Source organism: Oncorhynchus mykiss, chromosome 5 (genome assembly GCF_013265735.2).
Source record: "Oncorhynchus mykiss isolate Arlee chromosome 5, USDA_OmykA_1.1, whole genome shotgun sequence".
NCBI classification, from domain to species: Eukaryota; Metazoa; Chordata; class Actinopteri; order Salmoniformes; family Salmonidae; genus Oncorhynchus; species Oncorhynchus mykiss.
In genome coordinates, this window is record NC_048569.1 from 83,100,820 (window position 1) to 83,128,235 (window position 27,416).

Sequence of the window (27,416 nt, forward strand, 5' to 3'; positions counted from 1 at the left end):
CTCTCTCTGTCTCTCTCTGTGTCTCTCTCTGTGTCTCTCTGTCTCTCACTGTCTCTGTCTCTCTCTCTCTGTGTCAGTCTCGCTCTCTGTCTCTCTCTGTCTCTCTGTGTGTCTCTCTGTCTCTGTCTCTCTCTCTGTGTGTCTCTCACTGTCTCTGTCTCTCTCTCTCTCTCTCTCTTTCTCTCTCTCTGTGAGTCCCTCTGTCTCTCTGTGTCTCTGTCTCTCTCCATGTCTCTGTCTCTCTCTCTCTCTGTCTCTCTCTGTCTCTCTCTGTCTTTCTATCTCTCTCTCTCTCTCTGTCTCTCTCTCTGTCTCTCTCTCTGTGTCTCTCTCTGTGTGTCTGTGTCTCTCTCTGTGTCTGTCTCTCTCTCTGTCTCTCTCTCTCTTTCTCTCTTTGTGTCTCTGTCTCTCTGTCTCGGTCTCTCTCTGTGTCTCTTTCTCTGTGTCTCTGTCTCTCTCTCTGTGCGTCTGTCTCTCTCTCTCTCTCTGTCTGTCTCTCTCTGTGTCTCGGTCTCTCTCTGTGTCTCTGTCTCTCTCTGTGTCTCTCTCTATGTGTCTCTGTCTCTCTCTCCCTGTGTGTCTGTGTCTCTCTCTCCCTGTGTCTCTGTCTCTCTGTCTGTCTCTCTCTCGCTCTGTGTCTCTGCCTCTCTCTGTCTGTGTCTCTGTCTGTCTCTGTCTCTCTGTCTCTGTGTCTCTGTGTCTCTGTCTCTCTCTCGCTCTGTGTCTCTGCATCTCTCTGTGTCTCTGTCTCTCTGTCTCTCTGTCTCTCTCTCTCTCTCTCTCTCTCTCTCTCTCTCTCTCTCTCTCTCTCTCTCTCTCTCTCTGTGTATCTGTGTCTCTGTCTCTCTGTGTCTGTCTTTCTCTGTCTCTCTCTCTCTGTCTCTCTGTCTCTGTCACTCCCTCTAGGAGGATGGGTACACTGGGGTTAGTAATGGTACCTTTAAAGACCATCGGTTCTTCAGATGTCTTCCTAGACAAGGTCTCTTCGTCAAGCTTCTATCCTGCCGGCCTGACTCCCGCTTCCAGGGGGCATCAGCCAATGTCCTTCAAGGTGAAAGAAACTGCCTCTTGGAACAAAGATCATTACAGCCAATCACAAAACAAGCTTTTTTTTGTTTGCTTGGTTGAGCTTGCCTGACGCAATTAACAAATTCCCACAACTGCAAAAACTGCCCATTAGGCACCCCAGGCAGACTCAAGGATTTCAAATAGTATTTGTACCCAGGTTTGGTCTGTGTGTGACTAGAACTCTTTGACATGTGTGTTTTGTACTCACTCAGAGAGACAGGCGTTGCGCAGCCCTGGGGCGCTCCCCTCCTCCCCCATCGCCTCTGACCAGGTCGAGAGGATGCTGATTGGTCGAATGAAGGGGATCCAGGGCCATATAAACTCTTGCTACATGGACTCCGCCCTCTTCAGGTGAATATGATGAAGATGATGACAATATATATTGTTTATAAAGAGGAAATTAAATGATAGGCACACTAACAGCTCCTCCCTGCTCCTATAAAACACACTCTCGCTCTGTCTCACACTCGCTCTGTCTCACACTCGCTCTGTCTCACTCTCGCTCTGTCTCACTCTCGCTCTGTCTCACACTCGCTCTGTCTCACACTCGCTCTGTCTCACACTCGCTCTGTCTCACACTCGCTCTGTCTCACTCTCGCTCTGTCTCACTCTCGCTCTGTCTCACTCTCGCTCTGTTTCACTCTCGCTCTGTCTCACTCGCTCTCTGTCTCACTCACTCGCTCTGTCTCTCACTCACTCGCTCGCTCTTTGTCTCTCACTCTGTCTCTCTCTCGCTCTGTCTCTCTCTCGCTCTCTCACTCTCGCTCTGTCTCTCTCGCTCTGTCTCTCTCTCACTCTGTCTCGCTCTGTCTCACTCTCGCTCTGTCTCTCGCTCGCTCTGTCTCTCTCTCGCTCTGTCTCTCTCGCTCTGTCTCTCTCTCGCTCTGTCTCTCTCGCTCTCTGCTTCGCTCTGTCTCTCACTCTCGCTCTGTCTCTCTCGCTCTGTCTCCCCCTTGCTCTGTCTCCCCCTCGCTCTGTCTCACTCTCGCTCTGTCTCACTCTCGCTCTGTCTCACTCTCGCTCTGTCTCTCGCTCGCTCTGTCTCTCTCTCGCTCTGTCTCTCTCTCGCTCTGTCTCTCTCTCGCTCTGTCTCTCTCTCGCTCTGTCTCTCTCTCGCTCTCTGTCTCGCTCTGTCTCTCTCGCTCTCTCACTCTCGCTCTGTCTCTCTCGCTCTGTCTCTCTCTCGCTCTGTCTCCCTCTCGCTCTGTCTCTCTCTCACTCTGTCTCCCTCTCGCTCTGTCTCACTCTCGCTCTGTCTCACTCTCGCTCTGTCTCACTCTCGCTTTGTCTCACTCTCGCTGTCTCTCTCTCGCTCTGTCCCTCTTGCTCTCTCTCTCGCTCTGTCTCTCTCTCGCTCTCTGTCTCGCTCTGTCTCGCTCTGTCTCACTCTCGCTCTGTCTCACTCTCTCTGTCTCACTCTCTCTGTCTCACTCGCTCTCTCTCACTCGCTCTGTCTCTCACTCACTCGCTCTGTCTCTCACTCACTCGCTCTGTCTCTCACTCACTCGCTCTGTCTGTCTCACTCTCGCTCTGTCTCACTCTCGCTCTGTCTCACTCTCTCTTTGTCTCACTATTGCTCTGTTTCACTCTCGCTCTGTGTCACTCTCGCTCTCTCACTCTCGCTCTGTCTCACTCTCGCTCTGTCTCACTCTCGCTCTGTCTCACTCTCGCTCTGTCTCTCTCTCGCTCTGTCTCTCGCTCGCTCTGTCTCTCGCTCGCTCTGTCTCTCTCTCGCTCTGTCTCTCTCTCGCTCTGTCTCTCTCGCTCTGTCTCTCTCGCTCTCTGCTTCGCTCTGTCTCTCTCTCGCTCTGTCTCTCTCTCGCTCTCTCGCTCTCTCACTCTCGCTCTGTCTCTCTCGCTCTGTCTCTCTCTCACTCTGTCTCGCTCTGTCTCACTCTCGCTCTGTCTCTCGCTCGCTCTGTCTCTCTCTCGCTCTGTCTCTCTCGCTCTGTCTCTCTCTCGCTCTCTCTCTCGCTCTCTGCTTCGCTCTGTCTCTCTCTCACTCTTGCTCTGTCTCTCTTGCTCTGTCTCTCTTGCTCTGTCTCGCTCTGTCTCACTCTCGCTCTGTCTCACTCTCGCTCTGTCTCTCTCTCGCTCTGTCTCTCGCTCGCTCTGTCTCTCTCGCTCTGTCTCTCTCTCGCTCTGTCTCTCTCTCGCTCTGTCTCTCTCTCGCTCTCTGTCTCGCTCTGTCTCTCTCTCTCACTCTCGCTCTCTCTCTCTCGCTCTGTCTCTCTCTCACTCTGTCTCCCTCTCGCTCTGTCTCTCTCTCACTCTGTCTCCCTCTCGCTCTGTCTCACTCTCGCTCTGTCTCACTCTCGCTTTGTCTCACTCTCGCTGTCTCCCTCTCGCTCTGTCTCTCTCTCGCTCTCTGTCTCGCTCTGTCTCACTCTCGCTCTGTCTCACTCGCTCTGTCTCACTCGCTCTGTCTCACTCGCTCTGTCTCACTCTCTCTGTCTCACTCTCTCTCTCTCACTCGCTCTGTCTCTCACTCACTCGCTCTCTCTCACTCACTCGCTCTGTCTCTCACTCACTCGCTCTGTCTGTCTCTCTCTCGCTCTGTCTCTCTCTCGCTCTGTCTCTCTCTCGCTCTGTCTCACACTCGCTCTGTCTCACTCGCTCTGTCTCACTCGCTCTGTCTCACGCTCGCTCTGTCTCACGCTCGCTCTGTCTCACACTCGCTCTGTCTCACTCTCGCTCTGTCTCACTCTCGCTCTCTCACTCTCGCTCTGTCTCTCTCTCGCTCTGGCTCACTCTCGCTCTGTCTCACTCTCGCTCTGTCTCACTCTCGCTCTGTCTCACTCTCGCTCTGTCTCACTCTCGCTCTGTCTCACTCTCGCACTCTCGCTCTCTCACTCTCGCTCTGTCTCACTCTCGCTCTGTCTCTCTCTCGCTCTGTCTCTCTCTCGCTCTGTCTCTCTCTCGCTCTGGCTCATTCGCTCTGTCTCTTTCTCGCTCTGTCTCACACTCGCTCTCTCTCACACTCGCTCTCTCACGCTCGCTCTGTCTCGTTCGCTCTGTCTCGCTCGCTCTGTCTCACTCGCTCTGTCTCACTCGCTCTGTCTCACTCGCTCTGTCTCACTCGCTCTGTCTCACTCGCTCTGTCTCACTCACTCGCTCTGTCTCACTCACTCGCTCTGTCTCACTCACTCGCTCTGTCTCACTCACTCGCTCTGTCTCACTCGCTCTCGCTCTGTCTCACTCGCTCTCGCTCTGTCTCGCTCTCTCACTCTCGCTCTGTCTCACTCTCTCTTTGTCTCACTATTGCTCTGTCTCACTCTCGCTCTGTGTCACTCTCGCTCTGTCTCACTCGCTCTGTCTCACTCTCTCGCTCTGTCTCACTCTCGCTCTGTCTCACTCTCTCGCTCTGTCTCACTCTCACTCTGTCTCACTCGCTCGCTCTGTCTCTCTCTCGCTCTGTCTCTCTCTCGCTCTGTCTCTCTCTCGCTCTGTCTCTCGCTCGCTCTGTCTCTCTCGCTCTGTCTCTCTCGCTCTCTGTCTCGCTCTCTCTCTCTCTCGCTCTCTCTCTCGCTCTGTCTCTCTCGCTCTGTCTCTCTCTCACTCTGTCTCGCTCTGTCTCACTCTCGCTCTGTCTCTCGCTCGCTCTGTCTCTCTCTTGCTCTGTCTCTCTCTCGCTCTGTCTCTCTCGCTCTCTGTCTCGCTCTGTCTCTCTCTCGCTCTCTCACTCTCGCTCTGTCTCTCTCTCGCTCTGTCTCTCTCTCGCTCTGTCTCTCTCTCGCTCTGTCTCTCTCTCGCTCTGTCTCTCTCGCTCTCTGTCTCGCTCTGTCTCTCTCTCGCTCTCTCGCTCTGTCTCTCTCGCTCTGTCTCACTCTGTCTCCCTCTCGCTCTGTCTCTCTCTCACTCTGTCTCTCTCTCGCTCTGTCTCCCTCTCGCTCTGTCCCTCTCGCTCTCTCTCTCGCTCTGTCTCTCTCTCGCTCTCTGTCTCGCTCTGTCTCGCTCTGTCTCACTCTCGCTCTGTCTCACTCTCGCTCTGTCTCACTCTCTCGCTCTGTCTCACTCTCGCTCTGTCTCACTCGCTCGCTCTGTCTCTCTCTCGCTCTGTCTCTCTCTCGCTCTGTCTCTCTCTCGCTCTGTCTCTCGCTCGCTCTGTCTCTCTCGCTCTCTGTCTCGCTCTCTCTCTCTCTCGCTCTGTCTCTCTCGCTCTGTCTCTCTCGCTCTGTCTCTCTCTCACTCTGTCTCGCTCTGTCTCACTCTCGCTCTGTCTCTCGCTCGCTCTGTCTCTCTCTTGCTCTGTCTCTCTCTCGCTCTGTCTCTCTCGCTCTCTGTCTCGCTCTGTCTCTCTCTCGCTCTCTCACTCTCGCTCTGTCTCTCTCTCGCTCTGTCTCTCTCTCGCTCTGTCTCTCTCTCGCTCTGTCTCTCTCTCGCTCTGTCTCTCTCGCTCTCTGTCTCGCTCTGTCTCTCTCTCGCTCTCTCGCTCTGTCTCTCTCGCTCTGTCTCTCTCTCACTCTGTCTTCCTCTCGCTCTGTCTCTCTCTCACTCTGTCTCTCTCTCGCTCTGTCTCCCTCTCGCTCTGTCCCTCTCGCTCTCTCTCTCGCTCTGTCTCTCTCTCGCTCTCTGTCTCGCTCTGTCTCGCTCTGTCTCACTCTCGCTCTGTCTCACTCGCTCGCTCTGTCTCTCTCTCGCTCTGTCTCTCTCTCGCTCTGTCTCTCTCTCGCTCTGTCTCTCTCTCGCTCTGTCTCTCGCTCGCTCTGTCTCTCTCGCTCTGTCTCTCTCGCTCTCTGTCTCGCTCTCTCTCTCTCTCACTCTGTCTCTCTCGCTCTGTCTCTCTCGCTCTGTCTCTCTCTCACTCTGTCTCGCTCTGTCTCACTCTCGCTCTGTCTCTCGCTCGCTCTGTCTCTCTCGCTCTGTCTCTCTCTCGCTCTGTCTCTCTCGCTCTCTGTCTCGCTCTGTCTCTCTCTCGCTCTCTCACTCTCGCTCTGTCTCTCTCTCGCTCTGTCTCTCTCTCGCTCTGTCTCTCTCTCGCTCTGTCTCTCTCGCTCTCTGTCTCGCTCTGTCTCGCTCTGTCTCTCTCACTCTCGCTCTGTCTCTCTCGCTCTGTCTCTCTCTCACTCTGTCTTCCTCTCGCTCTGTCTCTCTCTCACTCTGTCTCTCTCTCGCTCTGTCTCCCTTTCGCTCTGTCCCTCTCGCTCTCTCTCTCGCTCTGTCTCTCTCTCGCTCTCTGTCTCGCTCTGTCTCGCTCTGTCTCACTCTCGCTTTGTCTCACTCTCGCTTTGTCTCACTCGCTCTGTCTCACTCGCTCTGTCTCACTCGCTCTTTCTCACTCGCTCTGTCTCACTTGCTCTGTCTCACTCGCTCTCACTCGCTCTGTCTCTCACTCACTCGCTCTGTCTCTCACTCGCTCTGTCTCTCACTCACTCGCTCTGTCTGTCTCTCTCTCGCTCTGTCTCACTCGCTCTGTCACACTCGCTGTGTCTCACTCGCTGTGTCTCACTCGCTCTGTCTCACTCGCTCTGTCTCACTCGCTCTGTCTCACTCGCTCTGTCTCACACTCGCTCTGTCTCACTCTCGCTCTGTCTCGCTCTGTCTCACACTCGCTCTGTCTCACACTCGCTCTGTCTCATTCTCGCTCTCTCACTCTCGCTCGCTCTGTCTCTCTCGCTCTGTCTCTCTCTCGCTCTGTCTCTCTCTCGCTCTGTCTCTCTCTCTCACTCTCGCTCTCTCACTCTCGCTCTCTCACTCTCGCTCTGTCTCACTCTCGCTCTGTCTCTCTCTCGCTCTGTCTCTCTCTCGCTCTGTCTCTCTCTCGCTCTGGCTCATTCGCTCTGTCTCTTTCTCGCTCTGTCTCACACTCGCTCTCTCTCACACTCGCTCTCTCACGCTCGCTCTGTCTCGTTCGCTCTGTCTCGCTCGCTCGCTCTGTCTCACTCGCTCTGTCTCACTCGCTCTGTCTCACTCGCTCTGTCTCACTCGCTCTGTCTCACTCGCTCTGTCTCACTCACTCGCTCTGTCTCACTCACTCGCTCTGTCTCACTCACTCGCTCTGTCTCACTCACTCGCTCTGTCTCACTCGCTCTCGCTCTGTCTCACTCGCTCTCGCTCTGTCTCGCTCTCTCACTCTCGCTCTGTCTCACTCTCTCTTTGTCTCACTATTGCTCTGTCTCACTCTCGCTCTGTGTCACTCTCGCTCTGTCTCACTCGCTCTGTCTCACTCTCTCGCTCTGTCTCACTCTCGCTCTGTCTCACTCTCTCGCTCTGTCTCACTCTCACTCTGTCTCACTCGCTCGCTCTGTCTCTCTCTCGCTCTGTCTCTCTCTCGCTCTGTCTCTCTCTCGCTCTGTCTCTCGCTCGCTCTGTCTCTCTCGCTCTGTCTCTCTCGCTCTCTGTCTCGCTCTCTCTCTCTCTCGCTCTCTCTCTCGCTCTGTCTCTCTCGCTCTGTCTCTCTCTCACTCTGTCTCGCTCTGTCTCACTCTCGCTCTGTCTCTCGCTCGCTCTGTCTCTCTCTTGCTCTGTCTCTCTCTCGCTCTGTCTCTCTCGCTCTCTGTCTCGCTCTGTCTCTCTCTCGCTCTCTCACTCTCGCTCTGTCTCTCTCTCGCTCTGTCTCTCTCTCGCTCTGTCTCTCTCTCGCTCTGTCTCTCTCTCGCTCTGTCTCTCTCGCTCTCTGTCTCGCTCTGTCTCTCTCTCGCTCTCTCGCTCTGTCTCTCTCGCTCTGTCTCACTCTGTCTCCCTCTCGCTCTGTCTCTCTCTCACTCTGTCTCTCTCTCGCTCTGTCTCCCTCTCGCTCTGTCCCTCTCGCTCTCTCTCTCGCTCTGTCTCTCTCTCGCTCTCTGTCTCGCTCTGTCTCGCTCTGTCTCACTCTCGCTCTGTCTCACTCTCGCTCTGTCTCACTCTCTCGCTCTGTCTCACTCTCGCTCTGTCTCACTCGCTCGCTCTGTCTCTCTCTCGCTCTGTCTCTCTCTCGCTCTGTCTCTCTCTCGCTCTGTCTCTCGCTCGCTCTGTCTCTCTCGCTCTCTGTCTCGCTCTCTCTCTCTCTCGCTCTGTCTCTCTCGCTCTGTCTCTCTCGCTCTGTCTCTCTCTCACTCTGTCTCGCTCTGTCTCACTCTCGCTCTGTCTCTCGCTCGCTCTGTCTCTCTCTTGCTCTGTCTCTCTCTCGCTCTGTCTCTCTCGCTCTCTGTCTCGCTCTGTCTCTCTCTCGCTCTCTCACTCTCGCTCTGTCTCTCTCTCGCTCTGTCTCTCTCTCGCTCTGTCTCTCTCTCGCTCTGTCTCTCTCTCGCTCTGTCTCTCTCGCTCTCTGTCTCGCTCTGTCTCTCTCTCGCTCTCTCGCTCTGTCTCTCTCGCTCTGTCTCTCTCTCACTCTGTCTTCCTCTCGCTCTGTCTCTCTCTCACTCTGTCTCTCTCTCGCTCTGTCTCCCTCTCGCTCTGTCCCTCTCGCTCTCTCTCTCGCTCTGTCTCTCTCTCGCTCTCTGTCTCGCTCTGTCTCGCTCTGTCTCACTCTCGCTCTGTCTCACTCGCTCGCTCTGTCTCTCTCTCGCTCTGTCTCTCTCTCGCTCTGTCTCTCTCTCGCTCTGTCTCTCTCTCGCTCTGTCTCTCGCTCGCTCTGTCTCTCTCGCTCTGTCTCTCTCGCTCTCTGTCTCGCTCTCTCTCTCTCTCACTCTGTCTCTCTCGCTCTGTCTCTCTCGCTCTGTCTCTCTCTCACTCTGTCTCGCTCTGTCTCACTCTCGCTCTGTCTCTCGCTCGCTCTGTCTCTCTCGCTCTGTCTCTCTCTCGCTCTGTCTCTCTCGCTCTCTGTCTCGCTCTGTCTCTCTCTCGCTCTCTCACTCTCGCTCTGTCTCTCTCTCGCTCTGTCTCTCTCTCGCTCTGTCTCTCTCTCGCTCTGTCTCTCTCGCTCTCTGTCTCGCTCTGTCTCGCTCTGTCTCTCTCACTCTCGCTCTGTCTCTCTCGCTCTGTCTCTCTCTCACTCTGTCTTCCTCTCGCTCTGTCTCTCTCTCACTCTGTCTCTCTCTCGCTCTGTCTCCCTTTCGCTCTGTCCCTCTCGCTCTCTCTCTCGCTCTGTCTCTCTCTCGCTCTCTGTCTCGCTCTGTCTCGCTCTGTCTCACTCTCGCTTTGTCTCACTCTCGCTTTGTCTCACTCGCTCTGTCTCACTCGCTCTGTCTCACTCGCTCTTTCTCACTCGCTCTGTCTCACTTGCTCTGTCTCACTCGCTCTCACTCGCTCTGTCTCTCACTCACTCGCTCTGTCTCTCACTCGCTCTGTCTCTCACTCACTCGCTCTGTCTGTCTCTCTCTCGCTCTGTCTCACTCGCTCTGTCACACTCGCTGTGTCTCACTCGCTGTGTCTCACTCGCTCTGTCTCACTCGCTCTGTCTCACTCGCTCTGTCTCACTCGCTCTGTCTCACACTCGCTCTGTCTCACTCTCGCTCTGTCTCACTCTCGCTCTGTCTCACACTCGCTCTGTCTCACACTCGCTCTGTCTCATTCTCGCTCTCTCACTCTCGCTCGCTCTGTCTCTCTCGCTCTGTCTCTCTCTCGCTCTGTCTCTCTCTCGCTCTGTCTCTCTCTCTCACTCTCGCTCTCTCACTCTCGCTCTGTCTCACTCTCGCTCTGGCTCTCTCGCTCTGTCTCTTTCTCTCTCTCTCTCACACTCGCTCTGTCTCACACTCGCTCTGTCTCGCTTGCTCTGTCTCACTCGCTCCTTCTCACTCGCTCTGTCTCACTCACTCGCTCTGTCTCACTCACTCGCTCTGTCTCACTCACTCGCTCTGTCTCACTCGCTCTGTCTCACTCGCTCTCGCTCTGTCTCGCTCTCTCACTCTCGCTCTCTCACTCTCGCTCTGTCTCGCTCTCTCACTCTCGCTCTGTCTCACTCTCTCTTTGTCTCACTATTGCTCTGTCTCACTCTCGCTCTGTGTCACTCTCGCTCTGTCTCACTCGCTCTGTCTCACTCTCGCTCTGTCTCACTCTCGCTCTGTCTCACTCGCTCGCTCTGTCTCTCTCTCGCTCTGTCTCTCTCTCGCTCTCTCTCTCTCGCTCTGTCTCTCTCTCGCTCTGTCTCTCTCTCGCTCTGTCTCTCTCTCGCTCTGTCTCTCTCTCGCTCTGTCTCTCTCTCGCTCTGTCTCTCTCTCGCTCTGTCTCACTCTCGCTTTGTCTCACTCGCTCTGTCTCACTCGCTCTGTCTCACTCGCTCTCGCTCTGTCTCGCTCTCTCACTCTCGCTCTCTCACTCTTGCTCTGTCTCGCTCTCTCACTCTCGCTCTGTCTCACTCTCGCTCTGTCTCACTCTCTCTCTGTCTCACTATTGCGCTGTCTCACTCTCGCTCTGTGTCACTCTCGCTCTGTCTCACTCGCTCTGTCTCACTCTCTCGCTCTGTCTCACTCTCGCTCTGTCTCACTCTCTCGCTCTGTCTCACTCTCTCACTCTGTCTCTCGCTCGCTCTGTCTCTCTCTCGCTCTGTCTCACTCTCGCTCTCTCACTCTCGCTGTCTCCCTCTCGCTCTGTCCCTCTCGCTCTCTCTCTCGCTCTGTCTCTCTCTCGCTCTGTCTCGCTCTCGCTCTGTCTCACACTCGCTGTGTCTCACTCGCTGTGTCTCACTCGCTCTGTCTCACTCGCTCTGTCTCACGCTCGCTCTGTCTCACACTCGCTCTGTCTCACTCTCGCTCTGTCTCACTCTCGCTCTCTCACTCTCGCTCTGTCTCTCTCTCGCTCTGGCTCACTCTCGCTCTGTCTCACTCTCTCTCTGTCTCACTCTCGCTCTGTCTCACTCTCGCTCTCTCACTCTCGCTCTGTCTCACTCTCGCTCTCGCTCTGTCTCTCTCTCGCTCTGTCTCTCTCTCGCTCTGTCTCTCTCTCGCTCTGGCTCATTCGCTCTGTCTCACACTCGCTCTCTCTCACACTCGCTCTCTCACGCTCGCTCTGTCTCGCTCGCTCTGTCTCGCTCGCTCTGTCTCGCTCGCTCTGTCTCGCTCGCTCTGTCTCGCTCGCTCTGTCTCACTCGCTCTGTCTCACTCGCTCTGTCTCACTCGCTCTGTCTCACTCACTCGCTCTGTCTCACTCGCTCTCGCTCTGTCTCACTCGCTCTCGCTCTGTCTCACTCGCTCTCGCTCTGTCTCGCTCTCTTACTCTCGCTCTGTCTCACTCTCTCTTTGTCTCACTATTGCTCTGTCTCACTCTCGCTCTGTGTCACTCTCGCTCTGTCTCACTCGCTCTGTCTCACTCTCGCTCTGTCTCACTCTCTCGCTCTGTCTCACTCTCGCTCTGTCTCACTCTCGCTCGCTCTGTCTCTCTCTCGCTCTGTCTCTCTCTCGCTCTGTCTCTCGCTCGCTCTGTCTCTCTCTCGCTCTGTCTCTCTCTCGCTCTGTCTCTCTCTCGCTCTGTCTCACTCGCTCTGTCACACTCGCTGTGTCTCACTCGCTGTGTCTCACTCGCTCTGTCTCACTCGCTCTGTCTCACTCGCTCTGTCTCACTCGCTCTGTCTCACACTCGCTCTGTCTCACTCTCGCTCTGTCTCACTCTCGCTCTGTCTCACACTCGCTCTGTCTCACACTCGCTCTGTCTCATTCTCGCTCTCTCACTCTCGCTCGCTCTGTCTCTCTCGCTCTGTCTCTCTCTCGCTCTGTCTCTCTCTCGCTCTGTCTCTCTCTCTCACTCTCGCTCTCTCACTCTCGCTCTGTCTCACTCTCGCTCTGGCTCTCTCGCTCTGTCTCTTTCTCTCTCTCTCTCACACTCGCTCTGTCTCACACTCGCTCTGTCTCGCTTGCTCTGTCTCACTCGCTCCTTCTCACTCGCTCTGTCTCACTCACTCGCTCTGTCTCACTCACTCGCTCTGTCTCACTCACTCGCTCTGTCTCACTCGCTCTGTCTCACTCGCTCTCGCTCTGTCTCGCTCTCTCACTCTCGCTCTCTCACTCTCGCTCTCTCACTCTCGCTCTGTCTCGCTCTCTCACTCTCGCTCTGTCTCACTCTCTCTTTGTCTCACTATTGCTCTGTCTCACTCTCCCTCTGTGTCACTCTCGCTCTGTCTCACTCGCTCTGTCTTACTCTCGCTCTGTCTCACTCTCTCGCTCTGTCTCACTCTCGCTCTGTCTCACTCGCTCGCTCTGTCTCTCTCTCGCTCTGTCTCTCTCTCGCTCTCTCTCTCTCGCTCTGTCTCTCTCTCGCTCTGTCTCTCTCTCGCTCTGTCTCTCTCTCGCTCTGTCTCTCTCTCGCTCTGTCTCTCTCTCGCTCTGTCTCTCTCTCGCTCTGTCTCACTCTCGCTTTGTCTCACTCGCTCTGTCTCACTCGCTCTGTCTCACTCGCTCTCGCTCTGTCTCGCTCTCTCACTCTCGCTCTCTCACTCTTGCTCTGTCTCGCTCTCTCACTCTCGCTCTGTCTCACTCTCGCTCTGTCTCACTCTCTCTCTGTCTCACTATTGCGCTGTCTCACTCTCGCTCTGTGTCACTCTCGCTCTGTCTCACTCGCTCTGTCTCACTCTCTCGCTCTGTCTCACTCTCGCTCTGTCTCACTCTCTCGCTCTGTCTCACTCTCTCACTCTGTCTCTCGCTCGCTCTGTCTCTCTCTCGCTCTGTCTCACTCTCGCTCTCTCACTCTCGCTGTCTCCCTCTCGCTCTGTCCCTCTCGCTCTCCCTCTCGCTCTGTCCCTCTCGCTCTCTCTCTCGCTCTGTCTCTCTCTCGCTCTGTCTCGCTCTCGCTCTGTCTCACACTCGCTGTGTCTCACTCGCTGTGTCTCACTCGCTCTGTCTCACTCGCTCTGTCTCACGCTCGCTCTGTCTCACACTCGCTCTGTCTCACTCTCGCTCTGTCTCACTCTCGCTCTCTCACTCTCGCTCTGTCTCTCTCTCGCTCTGTCTCACTCTCGCTCTGTCTCACTCTCTCTCTGTCTCACTCTCGCTCTGTCTCACTCTCGCTCTCTCACTCTCGCTCTGTCTCACTCTCGCTCTCGCTCTGTCTCTCTCTCGCTCTGTCTCTCTCTCGCTCTGTCTCTCTCTCGCTCTGGCTCATTCGCTCTGTCTCACACTCGCTCTCTCTCACACTCGCTCTCTCACGCTCGCTCTGTCTCGCTCGCTCTCGCTCTGTCTCACTCGCTCTCGCTCTGTCTCACTCGCTCTCGCTCTGTCTCACTCGCTCTCGCTCTGTCTCACTCGCTCTCGCTCTGTCTCGCTCTCTTACTCTCGCTCTGTCTCACTCTCTCTTTGTCTCACTATTGCTCTGTCTCACTCTCGCTCTGTGTCACTCTCGCTCTGTCTCACTCGCTCTGTCTCACTCTCGCTCTGTCTCACTCTCTCGCTCTGTCTCACTCTCGCTCTGTCTCACTCTCGCTCGCTCTGTCTCTCTCTCGCTCTGTCTCTCTCTCGCTCTGTCTCTCGCTCGCTCGCTCTGTCTCTCTCTCGCTCTGTCTCTCTCTCGCTCTGTCTCTCTCTCGCTCTGTCTCTCTCTCGCTCTGTCTCTCGCTCGCTCTGTCTCTCTCGCTCTGTCTCTCTCGCTCTCTGTCTCGCTCTCTCTCTCTCTCGCTCTGTCTCTCTCGCTCTGTCTCTCTCGCTCTGTCTCTCTCTCACTCTGTCTCGCTCTGTCTCACTCTCGCTCTGTCTCTCGCTCGCTCTGTCTCTCTCTCGCTCTGTCTCTCTCTCGCTCTGTCTCTCTCGCTCTCTGTCTCGCTCTGTCTCTCTCTCGCACTCTCGCTCTGTCTCTCTCTCGCTCTGTCTCTCTCTCGCTCTGTCTCTCTCTCGCTCTGTCTCTCTCTCGCTCTGTCTCTCTCTCGCTCTGTCTCACTCTCTCTGTCTCCCTCTCGCTCTGTCCCTCTCGCTCTCTCTCTCGCTCTGTCTCTCTCTCGCTCTCTGTCTCTCTCTCGCTCTCTCTCTCTCGCTCTGTCTCTCTCTCGCTCTGTCTCTCTCTCGCTCTGTCTCTCGCTCGCTCTGTCTCTCTCTCTCTCTGTCTCTCTCTCGCTCTGTCTCTCTCTCGCTCTGTCTCTCTCTCGCTCTGTCTCTCTCTCTCGCTCTGTCTCTCGCTCGCTCTGTCTCTCTCTCGCTCTGTCTCACTCTCGCTCTGTCTCACTCTCGCTGTCTCCCTCTCGCTCTGTCCCTCTCGCTCTCTCTCTCGCTCTGTCTCTCTCTCGCTCTCTGTCTCGCTCTGTCTCACTCTCGCTCTGTCTCACTCGCTCTGTCTCACTCGCTCTGTCTCACTCGCTCTGTCTCACTCTCTCTGTCTCACTCTCTCTCTCTCACTCGCTCTGTCTCTCACTCACTCGCTCTGTCTCTCACTCGCTCTCTCTCACTCACTCACTCGCTCTGTCTGTCTCTCTCTCGCTCTGTCTCTCTCTCGCTCTGTCTCGCTCTCGCTCTGTCTCACACTCGCTGTGTCTCACTCGCTCTGTCTCACTCGCTCTGTCTCACTCGCTCTGTCTCACGCTCGCTCTGTCTCACACTCGCTCTGTCTCACTCTCGCTCTGTCTCACTCTCGCTCTCTCACTCTCGCTCTGTCTCTCTCTCGCTCTGGCTCACTCTCGCTCTGTCTCACTCTCGCTCTGTCTCACTCTCGCTCTGTCTCACTCTCGCTCTGTCTCACTCTCGCTCTGTCTCACTCTCGCTCTCTCACTCTCGCTCTCGCTCTGTCTCTCTCTCGCTCTGTCTCTCTCTCGCTCTGTCTCTCTCTCGCTCTGTCTCTCTCGCTCTGGCTCATTCGCTCTGTCTCACACTCGCTCTCTCTCACACTCGCTCTCTCACGCTCGCTCTCTCACGCTCGCTCTGTCTCGCTCGCTCTGTCTCGCTCGCTCTGTCTCGCTCGCTCTGTCTCACTCGCTCTGTCTCACTCGCTCTGTCTCACTCGCTCTGTCTCACTCGCTCTGTCTCACTCGCTCTGTCTCACTCACTCGCTCTGTCTCACTCACTCGCTCTGTCTCACTCACGCGCTCTGTCTCACTCGCTCTCGCTCTGTCTCACTCGCTCTCGCTCTGTCTCACTCGCTCTCGCTCTGTCTCGCTCTCTCACTCTCGCTCTGTCTCACTCTCTCTTTGTCTCACTATTGCTCTGTCTCACTCTCGCTCTGTGTCACTCTCACTCTGTCTCACTCGCTCTGTCTCACTCTCTCGCTCTGTCTCACTCTCGCTCTGTCTCACTCGCTCGCTCTGTCTCTCTCTCGCTCTCTCTCTCTCGCTCTGTCTCTCGCTCGCTCTGTCTCTCTCTCGCTCTGTCTCTCTCTCGCTCTGTCTCTCTCTCGCTCTGTCTCTCTCTCGCTCTGTCTCTCGCTCGCTCTGTCTCTCTCGCTCTGTCTCTCTCGCTCTCTGTCTCGCTCTCTCTCTCTCTCTCGCTCTGTCTCTCTCGCTCTGTCTCTCTCGCTCTGTCTCTCTCTCACTCTGTCTCGCTCTGTCTCACTCTCGCTCTGTCTCTCGCTCGCTCTGTCTCTCTCTCGCTCTGTCTCTCTCTCGCTCTGTCTCTCTCGCTCTCTGTCTCGCTCTGTCTCTCTCTCGCTCTCTCACTCTCGCTCTGTCTCTCTCTCGCTCTGTCTCTCTCTCGCTCTGTCTCTCTCTCGCTCTGTCTCTCTCTCGCTCTGTCTCTCTCGCTCTGTCTCTCTCTCGCTCTGTCTCTCTCTCGCTCTGTCTCTCTCGCTCTCTGTCTCGCTCTGTCTCTCTCTCGCTCTCTCACTCTCGCTCTGTCTCTCTCGCTCTGTCTCTCTCTCACTCTGTCTCCCTCTCGCTCTGTCTCTCTCTCACTCTGTCTCTCTCTCGCTCTGTCTCCCTCTCGCTCTGTCCCTCTCGCTCTCTCTCTCGCTCTGTCTCTCTCTCGCTCTCTGTCTCGCTCTGTCTCGCTCTGTCTCACTCTCGCTTTGTCTCACTCTCGCTTTGTCTCACTCGCTCTGTCTCACTCGCTCTGTCTCACTCACTCTTTCTCACTCGCTCTGTCTCACTTGCTCTGTCTCACTCGCTCTCACTCGCTCTGTCTCTCACTCACTCGCTCTGTCTCTCACTCGCTCTGTCTCTCACTCACTCGCTCTGTCTGTCTCTCTCTCGCTCTGTCTCACTCGCTCTGTCTCACTCGCTGTGTCTCACTCGCTCTGTCTCACTCGCTCTGTCTCACTCGCTCTGTCTCACTCGCTCTGTCTCACTCGCTCTGTCTCACACTCGCTCTGTCTCACGCTCGCTCTGTCTCACTCTCGCTCTGTCTCACTCTCGCTCTGTCTCACACTCGCTCTGTCTCACACTCGCTCTGTCTCATTCTCGCTCTCTCACTCTCGCTCGCTCTGTCTCTCTCTCGCTCTGTCTCTCTCTCGCTCTGTCTCTCTCTCGCACTCTCGCTCTCTCACTCTCGCTCTCTCACTCTCGCTCTGTCTCACTCTCGCTCTGGCTCTCTCGCTCTGTCTCTTTCTCGCTCTCTCTCACACTCGCTCTGTCTCACACTCGCTCTGTCTCGCTCGCTCTGTCTCACTCGCTCCTTCTCACTCGCTCTGTCTCACTCACTCGCTCTGTCTCACTCACTCGCTCTGTCTCACTCATTCGCTCTGTCTCACTCGCTCTGTCTCACTCGCTCTCGCTCTGTCTCGCTCTCTCACTCTCGCTCTCTCACTCTCGCTCTGTCTCGCTCTCTCACTCTTGCTCTGTCTCACTCTCTCTTTGTCTCACTATTGCTCTGTCTCACTCTCGCTCTGTCTCACTCGCTCGCTCTGTCTCTCTCTCGCTCTGTCTCTCTCTCGCTCTGTCTGTCTCTCGCTCTCTCTCTCTCTCGCTCTGTCTCTCTCTCGCTCTGTCTCTCGCTCGCTCTGTCTCTCTCTCGCTCTGTCTCTCTCTCGCTCTGTCTCTCTCTCGCTCTGTCTCACTCTCGCTTTGTCTCACTCTCGCTTTGTCTCACTCGCTCTGTCTCACTCGCTCTGTCTCACTCGCTCTGTCTCACTCGCTCTGTCTCACTCGCTCTCGCTCTGTCTCGCTCTCTCACTCTCGCTCTCTCACTCTCGCTCTCTCACTCTTGCTCTGTCTCACTCTCTCACTCTCGCTCTGTCTCACTCTCGCTCTGTCTCACTCTCTCTCTGTCTCACTATTGCGCTGTCTCACTCTCGCTCTGTGTCACTCTCGCTCTGTCTCACTCGCTCTGTCTCACTCTCTCGCTCTGTCTCACTCTCGCTCTGTTTCACTCTCTCGCTCTGTCTCACTCTCTCGCTCTGTCTCTCGCTCGCTCTGTCTCTCTCTCGCTCTGTCTCTCTCTCGCTCTGTCTCTCTCTCTCTCGCTCCCTCTCTCGCTCTCTCTCTCGCTCTCTCACTCTCGCTCTGTCTCTCTCGCTCTGTCTCTCTCTCGCTCTGTCTCTCTCTCGCTCTGTCTCACTCGCTCTGTCTCACTCGCTCTGTCTCACTCGCTCTGTCTCACTCGCTCTGTCTCACTCGCTCTGTCTCACTCGCTCTGTCTCGCTCTGTCTCTCACTCACTCGCTCTGTCTCTCACTCACTCGCTCTGTCTCTCACTCACTCGCTCTGTCTCACTCGCTCTGTCTCGCTCGCTCTGTCTCTCTCGCTCTGTCTCTCTCGCTCTGTCTCTCTCTCGCTCTGTCTCTCTCTCGCTCTGTCTCTCTCTCGCTCTGTCTCTCTCTCGCTCTGTCTCACTCTCGCTCTGTCTCACTCTCGCTCTGTCTCACTCGCTCTGTCTCACTCGCTCTTTCTCACTTGCTCTCTCTCGCTCTTTCTGTCTCTCTCTCTCGCTCTGTCTCACTCGCTCTCTGTCTCACTCGCTCTGTCTCGCTCTCTGTCTTGCTCTCTGTCTCACTCGCTCTGTCTCGTTCACTCTGTCTCGCTCTCTCTCTCCCACTCTGTCTCTCGCTCTGTCTATCTCTCACTTGCTCTCTGTCTTGCTCTCTGTCTCTCTCACTCGCACTGTCTCGCTCTCTTGCTCTCTCACTTGCTCTGTCTCACTCTCTGTCTCACGCTCTCTCTCACTCTCCCTCGCTCTCTGTCTTGCTCTCTGTCTCTCTCACTCACACTCGCACTGTCTCGCTCTCTCGCTCTCTGTCTGTCTCTCTCACTCTCTCTATATCTCTCACTCTCTCTATATCTCTCACTCTCTCTATATCTCTCACTCTGTCTGTCTCTCACTCTCTCTATATCTCTCTCTCTCCAGTCTGTTCTCCTGTTCCTCAGTGTTGGACTCCCTGCTGTTTAAGTCAACAGAGCCTAGGGATGCCCCCATCCAGAGTACCCTGCTACATGACATCGTCAACCCGCTCCGCAGGTCAGCCAGCGCGTGTGTGTGTGTGTGTGTGCGCTTAGGAGGTGTAGTAATTGTAGGCTTGGGGGTGCTAATACATGTTTTGCATGTGTGTATTGATGTCTACGTGTAGTGAAGGTTTTGTGGAAGGGAGACACATTATGAAGCTTCGTCAGCAGCTGCAGGAGCTTGGATACTGCCACACATTCACCACAGAGGAGAAAGGTGAACAAACATCTGCCTTACTGCTATAGGCTTTCTAACAGGACAGTCGCAACTGTAAATGAACTAGACTTAATAGGATGATTTTTGAAAGGACTGAGTGTGTCTGTGTGTGGTTGTGTTCTTGTTCAGATCCAGAAGAGTTTCTTACCCTCATTATGCACCATATTTTCTGTCTGGATCCTCTCCTCAAACTGTAAGAATACCTTACTCTAATCTATGTTCTATTTGAATTGTAATGTAGCTTTGCACTACACCAATGTAATACATACTTGATTACCAGACTTGACCTGTTTATAAAGAAATGTAAAGACTAGACCTGGTTATAAAGAAATGTAAAGACTAGACCTGGTTATAAAGAAATCTAAAGACTAGACCTGTTTATAAAGAAATGTAAAGACTAGACCTGGTTATAAAGAAATCTAAAGACTAGACCTGTTTATAAAGAAATCTAAAGACTAGACCTGTTGTCTCCAGGTCAGCAGGGGGAAAGGTCCAGGACAGTTACTGTTATCAAATCTTCCTGGATAACAACCACAGCCTGGTTCTGCCTACAGTCCAACACCTGCTGGAACACTCCTTCCACAGCGCAGGACTCAAACTGGCAGAGGTAGGGGTGTGTGGGTGGGTTTGTGTGGGTGGGTGGGTTTGTGTGTGTGGGTTTGTGTGGGTGGGTTGGTGTGTGGGTGGGTGTGGGTGGGTGTGTGTGGGTGGGTTTGTGTGGGTGCACAGTACTCGCTCACTATGCTCATTCTCATTTATCTAAAATTCCTCTAGATGGCGCTGTTTGATAAGTCTTCTGCTACAACTGAACTAATGTGTGTTTATGACTACTAGACTATACAACGGTCTCCAGATTGGTAGTCTACTGTAGTCAGTGGTTGTGTAGTGACTGTATGTCTCTTCCGCTCCTTCTAGGTGCCGTCTTGTCTGATCCTCCAGATGCCTCGCTTTGGGAAGAAGTTCAAGATGTTTCAGAAGATTATCCCTTCACTGGAGCTGGACATTACTGACCTCCTCTCTGAAGGTAGATCACACACCACACACACACACACACACACACACACACATTGCCACTCAAGGATACACCATATATCTGTGCAGAGATGTGATGTGGTGTGTGTTCAGGTCCCCAGCAGTGTGTGTTGTGTGGTCAGCTGGCATATGAGGAGTGTGTGGACTGCTTCAGAGACCCAGTCTTCAGCAGGACAGGATTTAAAGTGTTCTGCAGGACCTGCTCCTCTCAGGTAGGGCGTAAGGACAGACTGACACACTCCACTCTGTGTGTGTACCTGTCATAGTGTTGTGTGTCATTATACGTGTATTAGATCATACTACATTGCAGTCGGAGTACACAGAATCAGTGATCTACAAATCGCTTTGCATCCCAAATAATTACTCTATATTTGATTAGGATTAGTGATTCTGCACCTCTGTCTCCTTCTCCAGGTGCACTCTCACCCCGAGCGGCTGTCCCACAGCCCCTCCCCCCTGCAGCTCCCTGAGGGTTACCCCGCCCCCACTACCCTCCGAGCCCCTCACCCTGCCCCACCCAGAGAGAGACTGGAGCTGTTTGCAGTGCTGTGCATAGAGACCAGTCACTATGTCTCCTTCATCAAACATGGACCAAACAGCACAGACTGGATCTTCTTTGACAGCATGGCTGACAGACATGGTGAGGTTGTGTGGAAAACCATCCTTGTTTCCTCCATTCCTTTCAAACCTCATTGGAGGTCAGAAGGAAGCACCTTGGGTCCTTTCCTCCAATACGCATTGAGATGAATAGAGGAAACAAGGATGGCAGAAGCAAGGATTTGACGGCTAGTAATGTTTTCAGACACCAACAGTGGGTTTGAATTTTCTCTGTCTCGCTCTCTGTCTCACTCTCTGTCTCACTCTCTGTCTTTGTCTCATTCTCTGTCTTTGTCTCATTCTGTCTTTGTCTTATTCTCTCTCATTCTCTCTCATTTTCTGTCTCATTCTCTATCTCTCTCTGTCTCATTCTCTGTCTCATTTTCTGTCTCATTCTGTCTTTGTCTCATTCTCTGACTTTGTCTTATTCTGTCTTTGTCTTATTCTCTCTCATTCTCTCTCATTTTCTGTCTCTCTCTCTCTCTCTCTCTCTCTCTCTCTCTCATTCTCTGTCTCTCTCTCTCTCATTCTCTGTCTCTCTCTCATTCTCTCTCTCTCTCTCTCTCTCTCTCTCTCATTCTCTGTCTCTGTCTCATTCTCTGTCTCATTCTCTGTCTCATTCTCTGTCTCATTCTCTGTCTCTGTCTCTTTCTCATTCTCTCTCTCATTCTCTGTCTCTGTCTCATTCTCTCTCTCATTCTCTGTCTCTGTCTCATTCTCTCTCTCATTCTCTGTCTCTGTCTCATTCTCTCTCTCATTCTCTGTCTCTGTCTCATTCTCTGTCTCATTCTCTCTCTCTGTCTCATTCTCTCTCTCTGTCTCATTCTCTCTCTCTGTCTCATTCTCTGTCTCATTCTCTGTCTCATTCTCTGTCTCTGTCTCATTCTCTCTCTCATTCTCTGTCTCTGTCTCATTCTCTGTCTCTGTCTCATTCTCTGTCTCTCTCATTCTCTCTCTCTGTCTCATTCCCTGTCTCTGTCTCATTCTCTCTCTCTCTCATACTCTGTCTCATTTTCTCTCTCTCTCTCTCTCTCTCTCTCTCTCATTTTTTCTCTCTCATGTTCGCTCTCTCTCTCATTCTCTGTCTGTCTCATTCTCTCTCTCTCATTCTCTCTCTCATTCTCTCTCTCATTCTCTGTCTCTGTCTCATTCGCTGTCTTTCTCTCTCTTTCTCTCTTTCTGTGTGTGTTTCAGGAGAGAGGGATGGCTTCAACATTCCCCAGGTGGAGGCATGTCCAGAGGTTGGCATGTACCTGGTCATGTCACCCGCCGAGCTGGCCAACCAGGTGCCTCGGGACATGAAGGGCGTGGCTAAGCGTCTGTTCTGTGATGCCTACATGTACCTGTACCAGAGTACCAGCATCAGCCTCTACCGCTGACAGAAGGCAGGACCACATGGGTAATTCCACACCTCAAATTTGAGCGTTGTACAACTATTGTACTACTTGTCTATAAGTAAAAATGGATGGGACCTCTGTTCACTGCTTATACTGTCCAAATGGCCCAAATGTTATAGTGCCTTATGATATTGTGTGTGTGTGTGTGTGTGAGAGTGATATATGTGTTTGGACAAACCTACTCATTCAAGGGTTTTTATTTTTTATGTTCTACATTGTAGAGCAATAGTGAAGACAACACAATGAAATAACACATGGAATCATGTAGTAACCAAAAAAGTGTTAAACAAATCAAAATATATTTTAGATTCTTCAAAGTAGCCACCCTTTGCCTTGATGAAAGCATTCACCTGGAATGCTTTTCCAGCAGTCTTAAAGGAGTTCCCTGCTTTTCCTTCACTCTGCGGTCCAACTCATCCCAAACCATCTCAATTGGGTTGAGGTTGGGTGATTGTGGAGGCCAGGTCATCTGATGCAGCACTCCATCACTCTCCTTCTTGGTCAAATAGCCCTTACACAGCCTGGAGGTGTGTTGGGTCATTGTCCTGTTGAAAAACAAATGATAGTCCCACTAAGCACAAACCAGATGGGATGGCGTATCGCTGCAGAATGCTGTGGTAGTCATGCTGGTTAAGTGTGCCTTGAATTCTAAATAAATCACAGACAGTATCACCAGCAATGCACCATCACACCTCCTCCACGGTGGGAACCACACATGCAGAGATCATCTGTTCACCTACTCTGCGTCTCACAAAGACACGGCGGTTGGAACTAAAAATCTCAAATTTGGACTCATCAAACCAAAGGACAGATTTCCACTGGTTTAATGTTCATTGCTTATGTTTCTTGGCCTGAGCAAGTCTCTTCTTATTATTGGTGTCCTTTAATAGTGATTTCTTTGCAGTAATTCGACCATGATGGCCTGAGTCACGTAATCTCCTCTGAACAGTTGATGTTGAGATGTGTCTGTTACTTGAACTCTGTGAAGCATTTATTTGGGCTGCAATCTGAGGTGCTGTTAACTCTAATGAACTTATCCTCTACAGCAGAGGTAACTCTGGGTCTTCCTTCCCTGTGGTGGTCCTCATGAGAGCCAGTTTCATCATAGCTCTTGATGGTTTTTTGTGTTCTACATTGTAGAAGAAACTTTCAAAGTTCTTGACATTTTCCACATTGACTGACCTTCATGTCATGATGGACTGTCATTTCTCTTTGCTTATTTGAGCTGTTCTTGCCATAATATGGACTTGGTCTTTTACCAAATAGTATTGTCTTCTGTATACCACCCCTACCTTGTCACAACACAGCTGACTGGCTCAAACGCATTAAGAGGGAAATAAATTCCACAAATGAACTCTTAACAGCTGTTAATTGAAATGCATTCCAGGTGGCTACCTCATAATGCTGGTTGAGAGAATGCCAAGAGCGTGCAAAGCTGTCATCAAGGCAAAGGGTGGCTACTTTGAAGAATATAAAATATATTTGGATTTGTTAACACTTTTTTGGTTACTACATGATTCCATATGTGTTGTTTCATAGTTTTGATGTCTTCACTATTATTCTACAATGTAGAACATTGTAAAAAATAAAGAAAAACCCTTGAATGAGTAGGTGTGTCCAAACTTTTGACTGTTGATATATATATTAAAAAATGGAAACGTATGACTTCCATAGGCCTTCTAAAAGCCAAAGATATGTTCACTTTATGTAAAAAGTATTGGGGTGAATTATAGTGCCCTTTCTCCTCTTGTAAATTCATCCAAATAATCAGAAAATATATAATGATTTGTACTTTCTGATAAAGTGCCGTATCAAAGTCAAGAATTCCAACGTTTTTCAAATAAATGTGTACCTCACCCCTCTGTACTTTTATTATACTGTGCAATATCATGGGGGTCCAGGGTTAATGGATAGGACTACTGATCAGATAGGGAAAGGAGGGTTGCAGCTGGCCAGTTAGATGATTTTTGACCTCTTTGTGTTTGTTTTTATTTGCACTGGGTGACTTGTTTTGGATGTAGAACGTTAGACTTTATAATTTTTTTGACATTACTATTCCAGGGGAGGTTATGCTGTTTATACAATAATTTGTATAATTGTAAATGTAATACTTGGAAGTTGGAATGTATAAGAATCTATCTTAATATTTACCGCTGACTGTCTTTAAGATAGGTTAGATCCTTTTGTAGAACTTGACAATGTGATAATTTGCACTTTACTGACTTTATTTGTTGTTGATTTACTATAATATTTAGAACTATGCCTTCGTATTGGTAGCTATGCATATCTTAGAATTATTTCCCTGAGGTTTTCTGATTATTGTAATATTTGCAAAAAAGGCTAAAAGGAATGAATTTGAATATTTGCATGTGTACGCTATGAAATGCTATAGTATATACAAGTGTGTTAGTGCAAGTATGTCCTTACTTGTATGTTTGTAGGCCACTGTCCCTTTCACTATCTGAATTGGCACAGAATTATTCTCTCTTATCCCTTTTCTCTTTTCCATCTTTCACTTAGCATCGGGCAGAAAAGGGAGCGCCTCAAAGCTGAATAAATCAACAGTGATAACATCTTCTCACCACTTCATATTCCTAATGTGATCAGAGGGAGATGAGAGAGGGTCAGAGAGAGAGATAGAATCACTTAGAGGTAGGGACAGAGGCTGGGGGGCGGGGGCATTGCTTTTGGAAGGCTGTTGGAGCACTTTTCTTTAGGAAGTGGGTTAACTAAGGAGATCATTTGATCTGATAAACATTAACACAGGAGCAGCATACTATTTAGCCTCAATCTATATGAAATAATAAACATGTTTGTTATATCTCTGTGCTCAAAAGGTTATTCTGAGGTGAGCCTCTGGCGTACGACTGGGCTACATCCCAAATGGCACCCTGTTTCGTATAAAGTGCACTACTTTTGACCAGAGTACTACATACTGTAGGGAATGGGGTGTGATTTGGGATACATCTGGGCTTACACAAGGCAGGTATTGATGTACAGAAAATCACATCTCTTTGACATTTATAGAGCCAATTTATATGGAATTGCCAATTTTCTAACTTCCCCCTTTTCTACTCTGTGAGGTCATTATGGTGCAAAATGAAAGGAATTAAACCATTTTCTACTCTGTGAGGTCATTATGGTGCAAAATGAAAGAAATTAAACCCTTTTCTACTCTGTGAGGTCATTATGGTGCAAAATGAAAGAAATTAAACCCTTTTCTACTCTGTGAGGTCATTATGGTGCAAAATGAAAGGAATTAAACCATTTTCTACTCTGTGAGGTCATTATGGTGCAAAATGAAAGAAATTAAACCCTTTTCTACTCTGTGAGGTCATTATGGTGCAAAATGAAAGAAATTAAACCCTTTTCTACTCTGTGAGGTCATTATGGTGCAAAATGAAAGGAATTAAACCCTTTTCTACTCTGTGAGGTCATTATGGTGCAAAATGAAAGAAATTAAACCATTTTCTACTCTGTGAGGTCATTATGGTGCAAAATGAAAGAAATTAAACCCTTTTCTACTCTGTGAGGTCATTATGGTGCAAAATGAAAGAAATTAAACCCTTTTCTACTCTGTGAGGTCATTATGGTGCAAAATGAAAGGAATTAAACCCTTTTCTACTCTGTGAGGTCATTATGGTGCAAAATGAAAGAAATTAAACCCTTTTCTACTCTGTGAGGTCATTATGGTGCAAAATGAAAGAAATTAAACCCTTTTCTACTCTGTGAGGTCATTATGGTGCAAAATGAAAGAAATTAAACCCTTTTCTACTCTGTGAGGTCATTATGGTGCAAAATGAAAGAAATTAAACCCTTTTCTACTCTGTGAGGTCATTATGGTGCAAAATGAAAGAAATTAAACCCTTTTCTACTCTGTGAGGTCATTATGGTGCAAAATGAAAGAAATGAAACCCTTTTCTACTCTGTGAGGTCATTATGGTGCAAAATGAAAGGAATTAAACCCTTTTCTACTCTGTGAGGTCATTATGGTGCAAAATGAAAGAAATTAAACCCTTTTCTACTCTGTGAGGTCATTATGGTGCAAAATGAAAGAAATTAAACCCTTTTCTACTCTGTGAGGTCATTATGGTGCAAAATGAAAGGAATTAAACCATTTTCTACTCTGTGAGGTCATTATGGTGCAAAATGAAAGAAATTAAACCATTTTCTACTCTGTGAGGTCATTATGGTGCAAAATGAAAGAAATTAAACCCTTTTCTACTCTGTGAGGTCATTATGGTGCAAAATGAAAGAAATTAAACCCTTTTCTACTCTGTGAGGTCATTATGGTGCAAAATGAAAGAAATTAAACCCTTTTCTACTCTGTGAGGTCATTATGGTGCAAAATGAAAGAAATTAAACCCTTTTCTACTCTGTGAGGTCATTATGGTGCAAAATGAAAGGAATTAAACCCTTTTCTACTCTGTGAGGTCATTATGGTGCAAAATGAAAGAAATTAAACCCTTTTCTACTCTGTGAGGTCATTATGGTGCAAAATGAAAGAAATTAAACCCTTTTCTACTCTGTGAGGTCATTATGGTGCAAAATGAAAGAAATTAAACCCTTTTCTACTCTGTGAGGTCATTATGGTGCAAAATGAAAGAAATTAAACCCTTTTCTACTCTGTGAGGTCATTATGGTGCAAAATGAAAGAAATTAAACCCTTTTCTACTCTGTGAGGTCATTATGTTGCAAAATGAAATAAATTAAACCCTTTTCTACTCTGTGAGGTCATTATGGTGCAAAATGAAAGAAATTAAACCCTTTTCTACTCTGTGAGGTCATTATGGTGCAAAATGAAAGGAATTAAACCCTTTTCTACTCTGTGAGGTCATTATGGTGCAAAATGAAAGGAATTAAACCCTTTTCTACTCTGTGAGGTCATTATGGTGCAAAATGAAAGAAATTAAACCCTTTTCTACTCTGTGAGGTCATTATGGTGCAAAATGAAAGAAATTAAACCCTTTTCTACTCTGTGAGGTCATTATGGTGCAAAATGAAAGGAATTAAACCCTTTTCTACTCTGTGAGGTCATTATGGTGCAAAATGAAAGGAATTAAACCCTTTTCTACTCTGTGAGGTCATTATGGTGCAAAATGAAAGGAATTAAACCCTTTTCTACTCTGTGAGGTCATTATGGTGCAAAATGAAATGAATTAAACCCTTTTCTACTCTGTGAGGTCATTATGGTGCAAAATGAAAGAAATTAAACCCTTTTCTACTCTGTGAGGTCATTATGGTGCAAAATGAAAGGAATTAAACCCTTTTCTACTCTGTGAGGTCATTATGGTGCAAAATGAAAGAAATTAAACCCTTTTCTACTCTGTGAGGTCATTATGGTGCAAAATGAAAGAAATTAAACCCTTTTCTACTCTGTGAGGTCATTATGGTGCAAAATGAAAGGAATTAAACCCTTTTCTACTCTGTGAGGTCATTATGGTGCAAAATGAAAGGAATTAAACCATTTTCTACTCTGTGAGGTCATTATGGTGCAAAATGAAAGGAATTAAACCCTTTTCTACTCTGTGAGGTCATTATGGTGCAAAATGAAAGGAATTAAACCCTTTTCTACTCTGTGAGGTCATTATGGTGCAAAATGAAATGAATTAAACCCTTTTCTACTCTGTGAGGTCATTATGGTGCAAAATGAAAGAAATTAAACCCTTTTCTACTCTGTGAGGTCATTATGGTGCAAAATGAAAGGAATTAAACCCTTTTCTACTCTGTGAGGTCATTATGGTGCAAAATGAAAGGAATTAAACCCTTTTCTACTCTGTGAGGTCATTATGGTGCAAAATGAAAGGAATTAAACCCTTTTCTACTCTGTGAGGTCATTATGGTGCAAAATGAAAGGAATTAATCCCTTTTCTACTCTGTGAGGTCATTATGGTGCAAAATGAAAGAAATTAAACTCTTTTCTTCTTCTTTTTTTTGTAACTCTTCTGACTGCACTGGCTTCTTCTATGTAC

At 50.4% G+C, this 27,416-nt stretch overlaps 1 protein-coding gene across 4 annotated transcripts in view; it reads left to right on the forward strand.

Moving 5' to 3' along the window:
* Positions 1-27,145, forward strand: part of cyldl (cylindromatosis (turban tumor syndrome), like) — a 30,809-nt gene extending 3,664 nt beyond the window's left edge. For 2 of the 4 annotated variants that reach the window (XM_036978566.1, XM_036978564.1), the window contains exons 6-16: positions 907-1,051; positions 1,281-1,419; positions 18,107-18,217; positions 18,327-18,418; positions 18,548-18,611; positions 18,893-19,025; positions 19,334-19,442; positions 19,544-19,662; positions 19,865-20,090; positions 21,242-21,446; positions 23,965-27,145. In XM_036978566.1, the coding sequence (XP_036834461.1) occupies positions 907-1,051; positions 1,281-1,419; positions 18,107-18,217; positions 18,327-18,418; positions 18,548-18,611; positions 18,893-19,025; positions 19,334-19,442; positions 19,544-19,662; positions 19,865-20,090; positions 21,242-21,426 (1,323 nt within the window). In that variant the 3' untranslated portion in view covers positions 21,427-21,446; positions 23,965-27,145. The remainder of the gene's footprint in view (positions 1-906; positions 1,052-1,280; positions 1,420-18,106; positions 18,218-18,326; positions 18,419-18,547; positions 18,612-18,892; positions 19,026-19,333; positions 19,443-19,543; positions 19,663-19,864; positions 20,091-21,241; positions 21,447-23,964) is intronic. The other 2 variants (XR_005051876.1, XM_036978565.1) reach the window with 2 other exon arrangements.
* Positions 27,146-27,416: the final 271 nt, after the last annotated feature.